The sequence below is a fragment of the Vanellus vanellus genome (genome assembly GCF_965231255.1).
Source record: "Vanellus vanellus genome assembly, chromosome: 1".
In the NCBI taxonomy this organism is placed as follows: domain Eukaryota; kingdom Metazoa; phylum Chordata; class Aves; order Charadriiformes; family Charadriidae; genus Vanellus; species Vanellus vanellus.
Window position 1 is genome coordinate 135,406,744 of NC_138905.1, and position 14,364 is coordinate 135,421,107.

The 14,364-nt window shown below is 35.8% G+C and overlaps 1 protein-coding gene across 1 annotated transcript in view; it reads left to right on the forward strand.

Moving 5' to 3' along the window:
• The window catches only part of ADGRG2 (adhesion G protein-coupled receptor G2), a 62,521-nt gene extending 48,752 nt beyond the window's left edge, over nucleotides 1–13,769 (forward strand). Inside the window, exons 19-29 of the mRNA XM_082498505.1 lie at nucleotides 827–976; nucleotides 1,184–1,306; nucleotides 2,425–2,470; nucleotides 2,572–2,675; nucleotides 3,267–3,391; nucleotides 4,241–4,509; nucleotides 5,351–5,450; nucleotides 5,760–6,034; nucleotides 8,026–8,127; nucleotides 8,869–9,021; nucleotides 13,516–13,769. Of these exons, the coding sequence (XP_082354631.1) occupies nucleotides 827–976; nucleotides 1,184–1,306; nucleotides 2,425–2,470; nucleotides 2,572–2,675; nucleotides 3,267–3,391; nucleotides 4,241–4,509; nucleotides 5,351–5,450; nucleotides 5,760–6,034; nucleotides 8,026–8,127; nucleotides 8,869–9,021; nucleotides 13,516–13,697 (1,629 nt within the window). The 3' untranslated portion in view covers nucleotides 13,698–13,769. The remainder of the gene's footprint in view (nucleotides 1–826; nucleotides 977–1,183; nucleotides 1,307–2,424; nucleotides 2,471–2,571; nucleotides 2,676–3,266; nucleotides 3,392–4,240; nucleotides 4,510–5,350; nucleotides 5,451–5,759; nucleotides 6,035–8,025; nucleotides 8,128–8,868; nucleotides 9,022–13,515) is intronic.
• The last annotated feature ends 595 nt before the right edge of the window (nucleotides 13,770–14,364 follow it).

Consider the following 14,364-nt stretch of genomic DNA (forward strand, 5'->3'; position numbering starts at 1 on the left):
GAAGAGTTAAACTATATTGTTAGGGCACTATGGAGAGCTCACACTGTTATTCCCATTACAACCATTCTTTGGATACATAGATAATTTCTTTCATTTCTGCTGATGTTTCACATCTCTCAGGAACTCTGAGATGATGATATTTGTATGTAAAGTCACTAACATGCGACAAGAAAATGTTAGCGACTTTGTACTAAACAAAGCTCTCTGTCCTATAAGTACAGCACAGAAAACTCGGTGAAAGTTCAGATCTTCTTTTTATAATGTTAGATCACTAAGCTCTTGAGATATCTGAATTGTAGCTTATCCAGTTTATTTTTGTCATTTTTGCCAGATGATCATAAAGTTAGGGTTTATGTTCTTAGGTTCTGCTTAACCTACTGTACTGAAAAAACTATTGACAAATAATGGCTACAGTTTTTCTGAATTCTGACATATTTCATATGGAGTATAAGAATTCTTTGCCTTTGCAGGCTTCTGTGCAGTGAAATGTTACTCTCCCTACACAGTTGCATAGACTTAGATAGGTTGTTGCTCTTCACCTTTTTCACATCAGTATTATCCACCACAGTGATGTGTTCTGTCCCTGTAAGCAAATGGGTAAAGACAGAGTATTTTCAATGGTAGGCAGATGTGAAATGAGTTGCATCATTTTCAGGACTGCAGATGCTATTTATTCATTGGAGCAGCAGAGGAATGAGAGAGCATCAGTGAGTTCCTGACAGTGATTACAGAGATATGTATTTTGAAGTTCTAAACTGAAAATAAATCACAACTTAATTTTTTTTTGTGACTGAAACGAAGCATAAACATTGCATTTATTTTTCAGATCTCTTTAGGCATTAATGCAATTCATGACTTAAATAATCTTGGATCAATCACACTTCCTTCATCATTGCTGACAAATTTACCTCCTGAAGAGTTGGACTTGGCTTCTAGAATTATATTCAACTTCTTTAAGAAGACCACTGTGTTCCAGGTATCTTTTTGGTCCTCTGTTCTTATGGTTTTAAACTCAAGCCTAGAGCACAATAAAATACGTATGAACTTTTTTCCCCACAAAACACACTTCAAAAGTTTTTGTCCAGTGCTCGCTCCGCATAATAATAATAATAACTGAGTTTGTGGGTGCTGTACTCTACTATTGTTTCCCTTAAGATTTCAAAATTATTTTTTGTTGTTCCAGGATCTGTCCTTGAAGAATGCAACTTTAATCAGCAATGTTATATCGTCAAGTGTTTCTAACCTCACAATTAGCAACTTAAAGGCAAATGTTACTGTCACTTTACAGAATATCAAACCTAATCAGGTATGATTCACATTTTGGCAGACTTAAAATATGATTTTGTTGCCTCCATTGGAGAAGTTGTAGAAGAAATACTGTACTAAGAATACAGATTGGTTGGTATTGTGCTTTAGTGGTGTGGACACTTTGTCTCTCCATCTGGACTTTCAAAATCACTCATCTTTGCTTATTTATCACTGGTATAAATTGTTGTTTCCAGATGATTTTGGGTAATTCTGCTCTATCAGTTCTCCATGCAGTTTTTATCTTTCTTGCCTTGCCTTCTCTTTTATTCTTCAATGAATAAAAACTCTCAGATGAAAGCCTGATGGTGGGAGTTGCTATGGAGGTGCTGCAGTCATGACATTTATAGGTGCTGCATCTCCAGAAAGCAATATAAGTCTTTTTTTCTTAGGGGGAATGTTGTTCCTTGAACTGGAACACTTTTGTGTCATCTGGAAGTATTAGGGCTCATATACAGCATCTCTTTCCTAAATGACCATCAAGGATTAAAATGGAATACTGTGAAATGAAAAATGTAGGGATTCCACTAATGTACCTGAAGCTTTTTACTAGATCTGGCTTAGTGTAATCTTTACTTGTATTGATACAATACTGAGTTTTGAGAAATAACTGTAGGAATATTAGTATTCATAGCAGTATACTGAATTACTGCTACTATTTTGAGGATTCTCGTGTGTGTGGGAAATCTATATGTAAACCTTTAACATCATAGTAATATAAAGCGATCAAACGTTCGCAAATAAAAAAGAGTTTTTTCTTTTCTGTGTGGTCATTTTCTTGATACTTACAAAATCAGGAAGGATTAGAAATCCCAAGAATTTGTATAGTGTGGGAAGGCAACGAAACAGCATTCATAACGTTCTGCCAGAAACCGAATCTTAGCATAAGCATGAGAGTTAGCTCCTGTATAGTGACTTCAAACTTCTTCAGTTTATTTTCACATGCCTATTGCAATATTAATCCATTCTATGCACATAAATTTGTTTTCCATTAATGTAAAACAGATATACTTGCTGTGTACAGTATTTATGCTTGCCTGCATTTTGTAGATAATTCATAAATTACTTTATCATAAACTCATAGTTTAGTAAAACATTTTTTTTTTACCTCCCAAACAGGATAATTCAACAGTTAGATGCGTTTTTTGGGACTTCAATAAAAATGGTAAGTAATGGAGACCACCCAAGATATCATGCTGGTTTAGCAATGTTAACTCATGTTAATATAAATAAAGGCTTTTATAACAAAGCTGTTTTCTTTAACAGGTGGACATGGAGGCTGGTCATATGAAGGTTGCATAGTTAAAGAAAGTAGAGTAAATGAAACAGTCTGTTCATGCAACCACCTCACAAGCTTTGCAGTTTTGATGGTAATTATTTAAAAAATTACGCAGTTTTACCCTGATTCAAGAAAATATTTAAGCATGTGCTATCTTTAGCAAATGAGGATTCAGTAAGCACGTACCACCTATGAAATACTACTGAGGTTTTATTCACTTCAGTGTTAGTACATATAACTATACAATTAAGTCATGTGCTTAAGCTGCTTGTTGAATGGGAGCCCATGAGTTCCATTGAAGTAAAAAATTCCTTAAGTGCTTATTAAACTGCAGGTTTTACATTTAGGCAGTTGTTTAGGTTGTGGGAAACAAAACCTAGGATAAAAGAAATTTAAAACAGGTTTTTAATCAAATGGGATTTCACAATTAGAATCATAGAATCATAGAATATCTCAAGTTGGAAGGGACCCATAAGGATTGTGGAGTCCAACTCCTGCTCCTTGCAGGACTAGATTTGCTTTTCTGTTTTTCAGTTAGCCTTTTATAAGATCCATGATGAAAATAACTGTTTCCTTTTTTTTTTTCTTTTTCAACTGCAGAGGGAAAGGTGTATTGAGGTTGTTTGATCTTTTTCCATTTAATAAATATGTTTTCTAAAATTAATTTCTGTTCCATTTTTAGAACTTATATGGAAATACTCCTTTGAATCCCACACAAGAATTGGTACTGACTTTTATATCCTATATAGGCTGTGGCCTCTCTGCAATTTTTCTTTCTGTTACTCTTGTGACCTACATAGCCTTTGAGTAAGTACCTGTTCAACTAAGCTCCCATTACTTTTCAATTATAATTGCTTGTAGTCTTCACTGCAAAGTCCTTTCCAATAGTTATGGATTCTGTCACCGTTAATAATGCACAAATTTGTCTAGTTTACCAGGAAGGTGTTGATTCAGTCTTCAGGAATGTTAATCTTGGACAAGTGAATTAACCATGAGGTTCTATGCAGTAAGAAGTGAAGAAGTAGCACTCAAATATTTTATACTGGATTAGCATAATAAAAGTGTGAAGGAATGTGTTTAAGATACAACATATATAGAGCAGTGCAGAATGATAGCATTTTTAAACACATTTGTATACTTTGTTGCTTGATGGAACATTTTCTCACGTTTGAGCCTTAAGTATTGAATCTTCCATACTATGTTTTGGAAATCCTCCTTGAAGTTATTCAGCCCACATTCTCTCGTTTCCCTGTCATGAAGGACTTGCTTGTCTCTATCAAGGCTTTAGAAGCCCAGTAAAAAGCCTAATCTATTTTAGGAATAAGGAACAGTCACATTTTGTTTTTTGGAAATACTGTAACAAGGAGAAGTCCAATGTACAATGTAAAAAAAAAATAAATAATCATGGTGCTAAATTCTAAGAATCCAAGTTATTGTTTGTATTTATGTAACCTTGTTATAACAAACTTTATTCATACAGACTATTAATTGGGAAATCTTTTGTAAGTTACTCTCTTCATGTATAAATCTAATATATGAAGCATTATATATGAATGAAAATACTTTCTTTTTTTCTTGGCATTTGTGCAGTAAGGACTAGAATAGAGGAAGTAAGCCATGGACAATTGATGTTATCGCACTACTTTGCTTTTTTAGGAAGATCCGGAGAGACTACCCCTCCAAAATCCTTATTCAGCTGTGTGCTGCATTACTTCTGCTCAACTTAGTTTTCCTCCTTGACTCATGGATTGCACTGTATGATACACGAGGCCTATGCATTGCAGTTGCAGTGTTTCTTCACTATTTCCTCTTGGTTTCTTTCACCTGGATGGGCCTAGAAGCTTTCCACATGTACCTGGCCCTTGTGAAAGTCTTTAATACCTATGTACGGAAATACATTCTTAAATTTTGCATTGTTGGTTGGGGTATGTATTTTTTATTGGTTATTTTTTTTTTTTTTTTGTTTTCCTTTTGGATGTCAAATAGATAAATCTTCTTATCAAGTATTTCAGTGAATGTGACATAGTTCAGAAATGAAAATGAAGCAGTGATTAAATGTTATGACCTTGCAGTGACCAAGTATTCATTATCAGTAAACCTGATCCTATATAGTCCACCTTTCTGAGTGAAGGAACTCCCGCCCTGACTGCAGAACTCAGGCTGCTGCAATGCAAATTGATAATGAATTTCCCTTGTGCAAGTGCAGCAGAGCCAATTTTGAATGTGCATACTTCCATTTCCATTTACCAGATGGACAGAGTCAGTTCTGCTTGGAAATAAATGCCAATAAGTATATATATTCCATTTCTGGGGTAAAACAGTTGCTAACAAAAAAGCAGCAAAATAGATCTAACTTGGTAAAGGATGAAGAGATTCTGGACCTGATTATCCTCTCTGGTCACTTGAGTAAACACGAGTGAAGGCACTAAAATCAATAGAATTGTTTTCTTAAAACAGATTTAAGAAAGAAAATCAGGTATCCTGCATTTGATGTTTTAAATCAGTTTGATGATGGTATTTGTTACCTTAATCAGAAAAGTTTGAAGGTAGCTGCGGAGAACTCTTGTTTCTTTGCAAGCTACACTCCTGAGCAGTTTGACTGCTCTGGTTTTTTGATTCTTTCAGACAGCTAGTAGTCAGCAGAATTCAACAGAGAAATTTCAGAAACAAGTTGCAGATTTCACAAAAAAAATATAATAATTTCAAATCATCATAATGCTGTCTTTGTCATGATTTTCACTTACATGTTTGCTCAAAATCTTTTAGGTTTACCAGCAGTAGTTGTGTCCATTGTGCTGGCAGTATCACCAGATAATTATGGACTTATAACCACTGGAAGGGTTTCAATAAACAGACCTGATGAATTGTGAGTTAAAGGGAGGTGCTTTTATGGGGGCGGGTGGGAAGGAGGTCATATGAAATTGATTATCTTTAAAGTAAAGGTGGGGAATGGAAGGGATGAATGGGAGAGCTTTGAAATGGTATAGCTCTACAGTATGTCATGTGTTTTGTGGTTATTGCCTATATGAAAGCTCTTACCCTTTGGCGAAAAAAATACATTTTACTAAAGAGGCAAAAATAGTTTGCACGTGCAACAAACCACACCTTTATCTCATGGTTATTTTACTTAATTTCTGTTTCTAATAATGGTTGATAAACTGTTCTTGTGTTCTAGCTGCTGGATTAAAAATAGAATTGTCTTCTATACTACTGCTGTGGGATACTTTTGCCTGATATTCCTGATCAATATCAGCATGTTCATTGTTGTGCTGATCCAGCTCTGTCGTATCAAAAAGAAAAAACAACTTGGTGCTCAAAGAAAAACCAGTATCCAAGACCTTAGGAGCGTTGCTGGCCTCACGTTCTTGTTGGGAATTACTTGGGGGTTTGCTTTCTTCACTGTAAATGAGGTATTTACTTACCTCTTTACCATTTTCAACACTTTGCAAGGTAAGCTTATCCTTCATGTGACAGACTGTTGTGTACAATATAATGACCAAACATTTGGAAACAGCGTTTTCTTGATTCAGCAATAAAGATGTAATTTTTATACGTGCTTTAACACGTTAATTAAATTAGAGATTATACTGCTTTATTGTAATCTTAAATTACAGTTATGTTACAGTAAGGTATAGGAGAGCTAGCTACTATTTATATGTATAGTGTATTATAATTTTTAAAATGTATGCAAACCAGACACCACTGGAAGTGACTGTATTTCTCTTCTCAACAGATCAATTGTAAATACTCAGTTACTGTAAGTGTTTGCAAATATTGCAATTAATGTAGTGAAAACTGTATCATTTCTCCACTTACCCCTAAGGCTTAGGGGTGAGGTGTGACATTCAACAAAGGGCCATTGAGACAGGCAAGGCTGCAACACCTAAAAGTTAGTGGTCTAACTCTTAAGCATGGCGTGTAGAACATATAGGAAGTAGATATGAAGGCATGAAGCTTTGCAAAGACCAGGATGCTACTGCACATAGCCAAAAGCAGAGTCTGAGAGGCTGCAAAAGCTTTCATATAAATATGAGGTACCATAAGTGCCTACAGTTATCTAAGTATACCTGAATTGCCCTACTGAAGTTTGGATCCAAACCTCTGCTTAAATGGCACTTAAATGGCAAATAACAAACCTCTGGCTGCATGACTTCCCAGCGAGACTAAAGCAATGAAATTGCAGGTCAGTGTACATACCCCTTTCCCTATTTGCTATGTTGACTGTTGAGTACCTGACTCTTTGGTAACTTGAGGGGTTGAACCCACATCTTCCCAGGTCTTGCATGGGTTTTTATTCAACTAACGCAAGACTAGATTCTCTGTGGGCAGAGTAATCTGTTATTTGAAAGTAAGTTCCCCTTTTACCTAATTTTAAGTTAGGTGCTGGGCAAATTTTGATGTTAGAAGTAATATAGGTGTATAAATTGTATTGACTTTAATTAAGCTCATGCCAGTGTTTCAAACTGTATTTGAAAATGGTATAGAATCATCTGTGTAGAGCAACACTTTACATTCAAAAATTCATCCTAAAAGCCAAAGTTAAGAAAGATATTTATGCAAAGAAAGATGAGAGTAATCTCTTCTAGTGGGATTTTACATGCTTAACTAGCCTTAAAAGCAGTGTAAACATAACATAGATGCACATCTGCACCTGTCACATCATTTAGTTTTCCTTCATGTTATTTTCTATTCATTGTAAATCTAACATCTGTTCTCCGGGACACATTGCAAAATTGTGCTAAATCTGAGTGCCACTTTTCCTTAAAGGGGGACAATCACAATGGACTTTTAAGCAGGAAAAGTTAGGTCCCACCCTGTGTCAGTTAGAACTGCATGAGAAGCGGACAATGAGTCTGTAATGTGGCACCGCCAGAAGACAGGGATGAGTCCCATCCCTTCTAGAAAATCCTTGGCTCTGAATTTGTGATAAAGGGAGTACCATTTATTATCATTTTAGATATGTTATTTTCTTTGTATGAACTCTCAAAATTTTGTAGCATTACTGGTTCTGTTACAGGTGGTGGTAACAGGTTAGCTGCGAATAAAAGATAGGTCAGGGTCACACCATGTGCTAACAGCTGCAGAGTCTGACAGTGTTGTATCATACCCTCTGTTTGACACTGCTTTGAATTCTTTTCCAAAAGCATTAAGTAAATTTCAGGATCCACAGAATTTTTCACTTCTTCTTTGATAAAAGGAAACTTTATGCACTTTGTAGATTTGGTTATATTTGTTTTTCTTCCATTTGTGTGTATGATTCCTCTCACCTATGTAAGGGAAAAGTACTCTTCAGGGTTCAGAATGGTAAACATTTTCACCAAAGAATTGTGTCATTACTTTTGATTAGAAATTTAAAAGAAACGAAAGAAAACCAAAACATCATTCATTAGGAAGTAGCAAAAGTAAATTTTGCAACGTTCTCTAATGTTATTGCTTTGCAGGGTTCTTCATTTTTATCTTCTATTGTGTAACAAAGGAGAACGTCCGTAAACAGTGGAGAAGATACCTCTGTTGTGGGAAATTCAGGCTGGCTGAAAACTCTGGTAAATATGATTTTTTTTTTTTTTTTAACTTCTGAATACTTATACTCAATGTTAAGTTCCTAGTACTTTGTAATAACTTTTATAAAAAATTCCATAAATAATGTTGCTGCAGTTGCAGGTCTAATGTATTATCCAAGGTATAATAAAGCTCCAAAATTATCCTCTTTAAAGTTGGTAGCTGATGCAGTTCTTTCATGCCTACATGCTGTTGCATTAAGCTGTTAACTGCAGTTGATCTCTTCCACTGCAGTATAAAGTCATGTCTTTGCAGAAGAATTTTGATCATAGAAACTGTAAGATTTGTTCCAGCTTCTGAGCCAACTGTAGTTTTACCAGTGACTTCCACAAAAACAAGGTGAAGCATAGTTTTAAATAAAAAACCCTACAAATGATTTTATGTTATTTTGTTGTTCGGTAGTTGACTTCTCATAAAGCTATATACTTCTAATACACTTTAACTTAGAGGACCACTCTACTTTAGTTATCTTTCTAATCTGGTCTGTGGTCATAAAACTATGGCTGCTTGTATTTAAAAAGGGTCAAGAGAAAAAGGAACTAGATTTAAATAATTTTAAACATCAAGAATCATTAAATTCTTAGGAGAATACCATGCTGTCTAGAATACTGTGAGAAGAGTGGGTAGAGCCTTGTTTTTATTTTAATTCAGTTGCATCATTAAATCTGTTCTTGTATTTTGCTTGTATGAGTTGTGCTATTTTCTGTAACTTGTATCTATTGTAGACTGGAGTAGAACTGCTACTAATGGTTTAAAGAAGCAGACTGTAAATCAAGGAGTATCCAGTTCTTCCAATTCCTTACAATCAAACAGTAACTCCACTAACTCTACAACACTGCTAATGAATAATGATTACTCAGTGCATGCAAATGGAAATGGTATGTATAATGCAAAATAGTATTTCTCAAGCTTTTTTTTTTCTGTCTTAAAACAGAAGCGCTATGCTCGTTCATGCTTATGTAAAATGAAGTGCTGACAAAATACTATTCATAAGTATAGGGTCAGAATATTTCAGGATGTCCTCCCAAATGTTATAGGGGACTATAGACAAATTTTTAAAATATTCACTTCTCCTACTCAGTGGAAACTCTTGATTTATATATCAAGTAGTAGATAATATTTATTATTAGAGCAATTACTACCAGAAGCTGCTGGTGACACTTTTCTTGTCACCTGAATATATGACAATAAACTTCAGTCATGTTTTAAAACAGTTCATATTTTAAACATTATTAAAACAAACATTGCCTGAAGAAGAAAGAAATATAGGATAATAATATAGCTTGAAAGTATGAAAGAAATAATGTAGGAAGTAATATGAGACAGAACATTAATAGAATGCTCACATGGAAACTGCTTATGAGAGAAGTAGTAAGAGACAATAGAGACTGTAACTTATAAAATCACCTCAGTGAACAGAGCACAGCTGAGACGGGTGCCTCACTGCTGGCTGCAGAGTAAGTATTGAAACTGAATTTCTCTAAAGGTCTTTATTTCCCTTGTGGGGTTTTTAAGGATGTTTTTTTGCCTCACAGGAGTCTATCTTTGTTGCAGGTAACAATTCTTCAGAAGTAAAATTCTCTATCTTTCCTGTTCTAACTCAGTACTGTCCTCTGAACTGTTACCCTCTGCTCTGTTCCTGAGAAATTGAAATGCAGGTGTATGTATGATAGAGCCAGACTTTTCAGTGGTTCCCAGTGACAGGACAAGGGGCAATGGGCACAAGTTGGAACATAGGAAGTTCCATTCAAATACATGGAAAAAATCCTTTACAGTTAGGGTGACAGAGCACTGGCACAGGCTGTCCAGGGAGGTTGTGGAGTCCCCTTCTCTGGAGATTTTCAAGACCCGCCTGGATGCAGTCCTGTGTAATGTGCTCTAAGCAATCCTGCTTTGGCAGGGCAGTTGGACTACATGATCTCTAGAGGTCCCTTCCAACTCTGAAAATTCCGCGATTCCATGATTCCGTGATTCCGTAGCACTCCAATCAATTTCACTTGCAAATTGGTGTGGCTTATTTGTCTGTTGAGAAAATAGATATGAATCTCCACTGAATGTACTTACTAAAAAATTATCCTTTTGCAGTGGACATACTTAGTTTTTCACACTTTTGCTAGTCGTGTCATGCTGCTGACGAGCTCTCAGTAAAGAGAGTAAATTTTTCAAAGAGAAAAATAACTTACAAATCTGTAATGTATGAAAGCCTAAATTGAGCAAAATTTACAGGACATTACTCCTGTGTTCTTAAGGTATTTTTCCCAGTTGATCAAGAGTTGAGGCTAAAAAGTCATGCCATCAGCTAGATTGTTTAGTGTGAAGTTGTAGAACGTGCTCAGGGAGACTGTGTTGTCCTCATTTCCCGAAATATGCTGTCAGAAGACATCAGATAATCAGCGGGATTATCTCAGCAGATAATCTCTCAGATGTACAGAGTAAAAGCTATGGAATGCGTATGTGCTGTGCCCTTACTAGGTTACTGTCCATTTGGATGTACTAGCTGCATATTGTAAAGAAATCATATTTCAGGAAATAGCATTTTGACATGCCCTGAATAGCTTTCCAAGTTGAGCTTGTAAAATTAGTTCCTTTTTTTTTGTCATTTCTTTAGAAAACATCTCTGTTTGCATACCACTCAATGCAATAATTAATATACTTTGTATTTAACAGGTCAGTTGAGAACCAGAATCCAGTAACTCTCACTGTCATCAAATACAAAGCAAGGCAATATTTTTAGGTAGAAGTAGTACCTTTCAAAGAGAGAGAAATTTTCAGGAACAAACCCCTCTGTGTCTTGCAGGAGGGTTTTTTTTCCAGCTATGTTAGTTACTCTGATGAAAGATGCCACCTCTCCATGCAACATTTGACATGCTTATACACAGCTACAAAAGCATTTTTGGCTACTTTTCTCAACAGAAAGAAAGATAGCAGTAATGTTTTACTGAACTTGTTTGTTGTAGCAACTGAGTGAATGGTCCTGTTGTGGCTTTCTGGAACAAGTTTTTGTTGATTTGGGTAGTATTTTAGAATGCGATGCAAAATTGATGGTCTAAACCATTGAGTAATGCCAATTCTGTGTGATGTGCTCCAGTTCTGTCCTAGTTTATTCGCATAATGAGATCTTTCCAGTGTGAGAGTCTGTATATCCTGTGCCAGCAGCTTCTCAGACAAAGCAGTTGAAAGAACTTTTCTAGAGCTTTGTTGCTATACACTTATAAACACAGATGTCTCAGATGACCCACCTCATCTCCTTTTGTATTTTGTTGTATGTTTTGAATGCTGTTAACCCTGTACCACATCCTCCATTCATATCAAAAGGGTTGTATGATACCTTGCCTGCATAGTTTGTTTGACTAAATAATTCTTCTGGGTCTTTAGGACTTCCACAAGAAGAGGCTAAACTAATGGTTGGATAGAGTTAGTCCTCCCAGCAAAGCTCTTTGAGACAATTCCTGACACTTAATCTTCCAAACATGGGGCAGTTGTATCTCAGAAGAGCTGGGCAAATGCCTCCAAAAGGTAGTTGACTGCTGTTAGATACAAACATGGGACCTTCTAATTTGCTGTATCTGATTTCCCTGCTCTCATAGTGTTTTGATTTGAGAAACACACAATTTATTGTCATGCCCCACCCCCCCCACCCCCCCCCCCCCGAGGAAGGGGAATTGGGGAAAAAACAAGGAAACCTGGGGGTTGAAATATGAACAAATTTAATAGAATAAGAATAGATGATTAACATTAATAACACTAACGAACCATTACTGATCCTGATAGCAATACAAAATATAAAGGATACATATAAATACATAAAAATATAAAATACATAAAAAATATAAAATGTACAAGGATTATACTCAGCCAATTATATTAGTCGGAAGCTGTGCACTCCCAGCAGCGGACAGCAAATGTCGGACACTGCAAGCACTACGGCTTTGGAAGGGAAGGGCTCAGGGGTCTGGCACCAGGGCAAGAAGTTCTCTGCATCGCTGCCATCAAGGGGAGAGAGCACTTCGCAGCAAACTTTCTAATTTATATTGAATGCAACATTCATGGTAGGAAATAATCCTGTTGTCCAGCTTGGCTCAAGTGCTTGGATCTCGCTCCTCCTCATCCCTTCAACTGGTGAGCCTGAAAACACTGAAACCTTGAAACCCACACACCATAGCTGGCTATTAAGTAAATATTTTCACAAAATCAGACACTAGATTGCAGTTTTCCCAAATATTAGAAGAGAAATTAGTCCTGTGTCACTCTAACCAGGACACACAGCTAGAACTTAAAATTTCAATACTTCATTTTAAAAAGTGAGCTCCAAAAAAAAAAACCAACCACTCTAGAAATTAAGACCTATGCCGTAAATGTACTGAGATGTAAACACTTAATGGTGTTGGCTTCACTACTTCCCCAGAAATGCTATTCCAGATGCAGGATTGAATGACTTGCCATGGTTAATTTTGGGGTGTCTATACAGCCTGTGGCTTTGCTTGCCTACTGAACTGTGTAAATCCATCTTTTCATGGCATACTAATATTTCCTTGTTTTCAGTTTTTCTCTTACAGGTTTGCATGTTTGGGAAACTACCATTAGGTATCACATGGCCGAACCTGCAGATTTCCTCACTGAGGAACAGAAACCACCCTTCTGACTTTGTTCATAGAATAGCTTTATTTTCTTCTCAGATTTTGCCCTAACATTATGGCACAGCTATTTTGAATGCTCCTTCTAAAACAAAACAGTTGTAGTAAGGCAGGGGGTTAAACAACTATATACGCACAATTACAGTGTCAGCAAGCATGGAGATTTTCTGGCATTTCAGTCTTTATCTGATCTGAATTGATTAACAAAGCTGCTCATCTTACCCTGTTTACATTTGTACCTGGTTTAGTGCTTGATGGCCTTTTAACTTAACAATTAGATATTAGACTTTATATTTAAGAGGTTTTGCGTAATCTGTTGGGCCAGTGATTACATTTTGAGGGTCTGGTGGCAGCTCAGTAGTTCGGCATAGAATTTGTAATGTTTGACAGCCATCACCACAAACCCATTCCCTTAAACTCCCATCTTGAGATGTTTAAGTTACGTGCATCTTACCTAGTGATATTTGTTGCAAGTCAAAGTCTGCATTCTGAGAATTGTGTCCTTCACTGCTTAAAATACAGAATCCTATCATGCATAAATATTAACGTCTCTCAGATCTCTTACTGATTTCACACAGGAGAAGACAAATATACAGAATATGTACAGGAAAATCCACATTTTTAAATTGTTGCAGGGATAAAACGAGAGTGCATGAACTCTCTCCAGTGACTGAAAAAGCATGGGAGACTTGATTCTGAACCTTTCTGATAGGGGATGCACTTTTTTTGTTTCAACAGGCCATCTTTCCAGTGAGAAGAATGGTGTTTCTTTCAGTGTACAGAATGGTGATGTGTGTCTCCATGACTTTTCAGGCAAACAACTTGTATTTCAAGAAAAGGATGATACAAGCCAAAAAAGTCGTATCTCGCTCAGAAGGACTTCAAAGAGGGGAAGCCTAACTTTTATTGAGAAAATGTGATTTCCTTTTAAACAGCACATTGTTTTACAGTGTGAAGTAGAAATTTACTTTAACAGTTTTACATAATGTGAGCAGACCAAGAACTGATTTTATTTAATATATGGTACTGGAACTTCAAGGCAGCCATGGATTGACAAGGACAATTATTAACCAAAAAAAAAAGAAAAGGAAGCTACTATTTTGACAAAGTTCTTTGGATTACAGCTGGCACATTTCCATTTTGTTTCTTCATTAGAGGTTTTTTTTGACTTTTTTTACATTTAAAGGAAAGTTTTGTTTAGACTTTTTTCATTACAACTAAGTTTATCTGGATGTAATGCATAGTAGTGTTGTATAAATGTAGGAAGTTACAACTTGTGAGTACAAACGATGTTATCTTTAAAAATGTTAGCTACGCTGTCTTCAACTTTTTGTATGTTGTAGTGGCAAACTCTATAGTGATGTAAATAAGCAGAAAAATACCAACTTTTAAGCATCTTAATGATACTTTTATATTTATTTCTTGTAATATAAATTTAAATATTCGTATGTATAGAAAAATAATTGGTGTTTTGTTTTGACTTTTATTGTAAGTTTGCATCTGTCTTTAATTGAAATAATTAACTTCAACATAGAATGATACAGAAGTTAATTTGTTCAGTAAGTGAAATCACTTACAGTGGTTTAA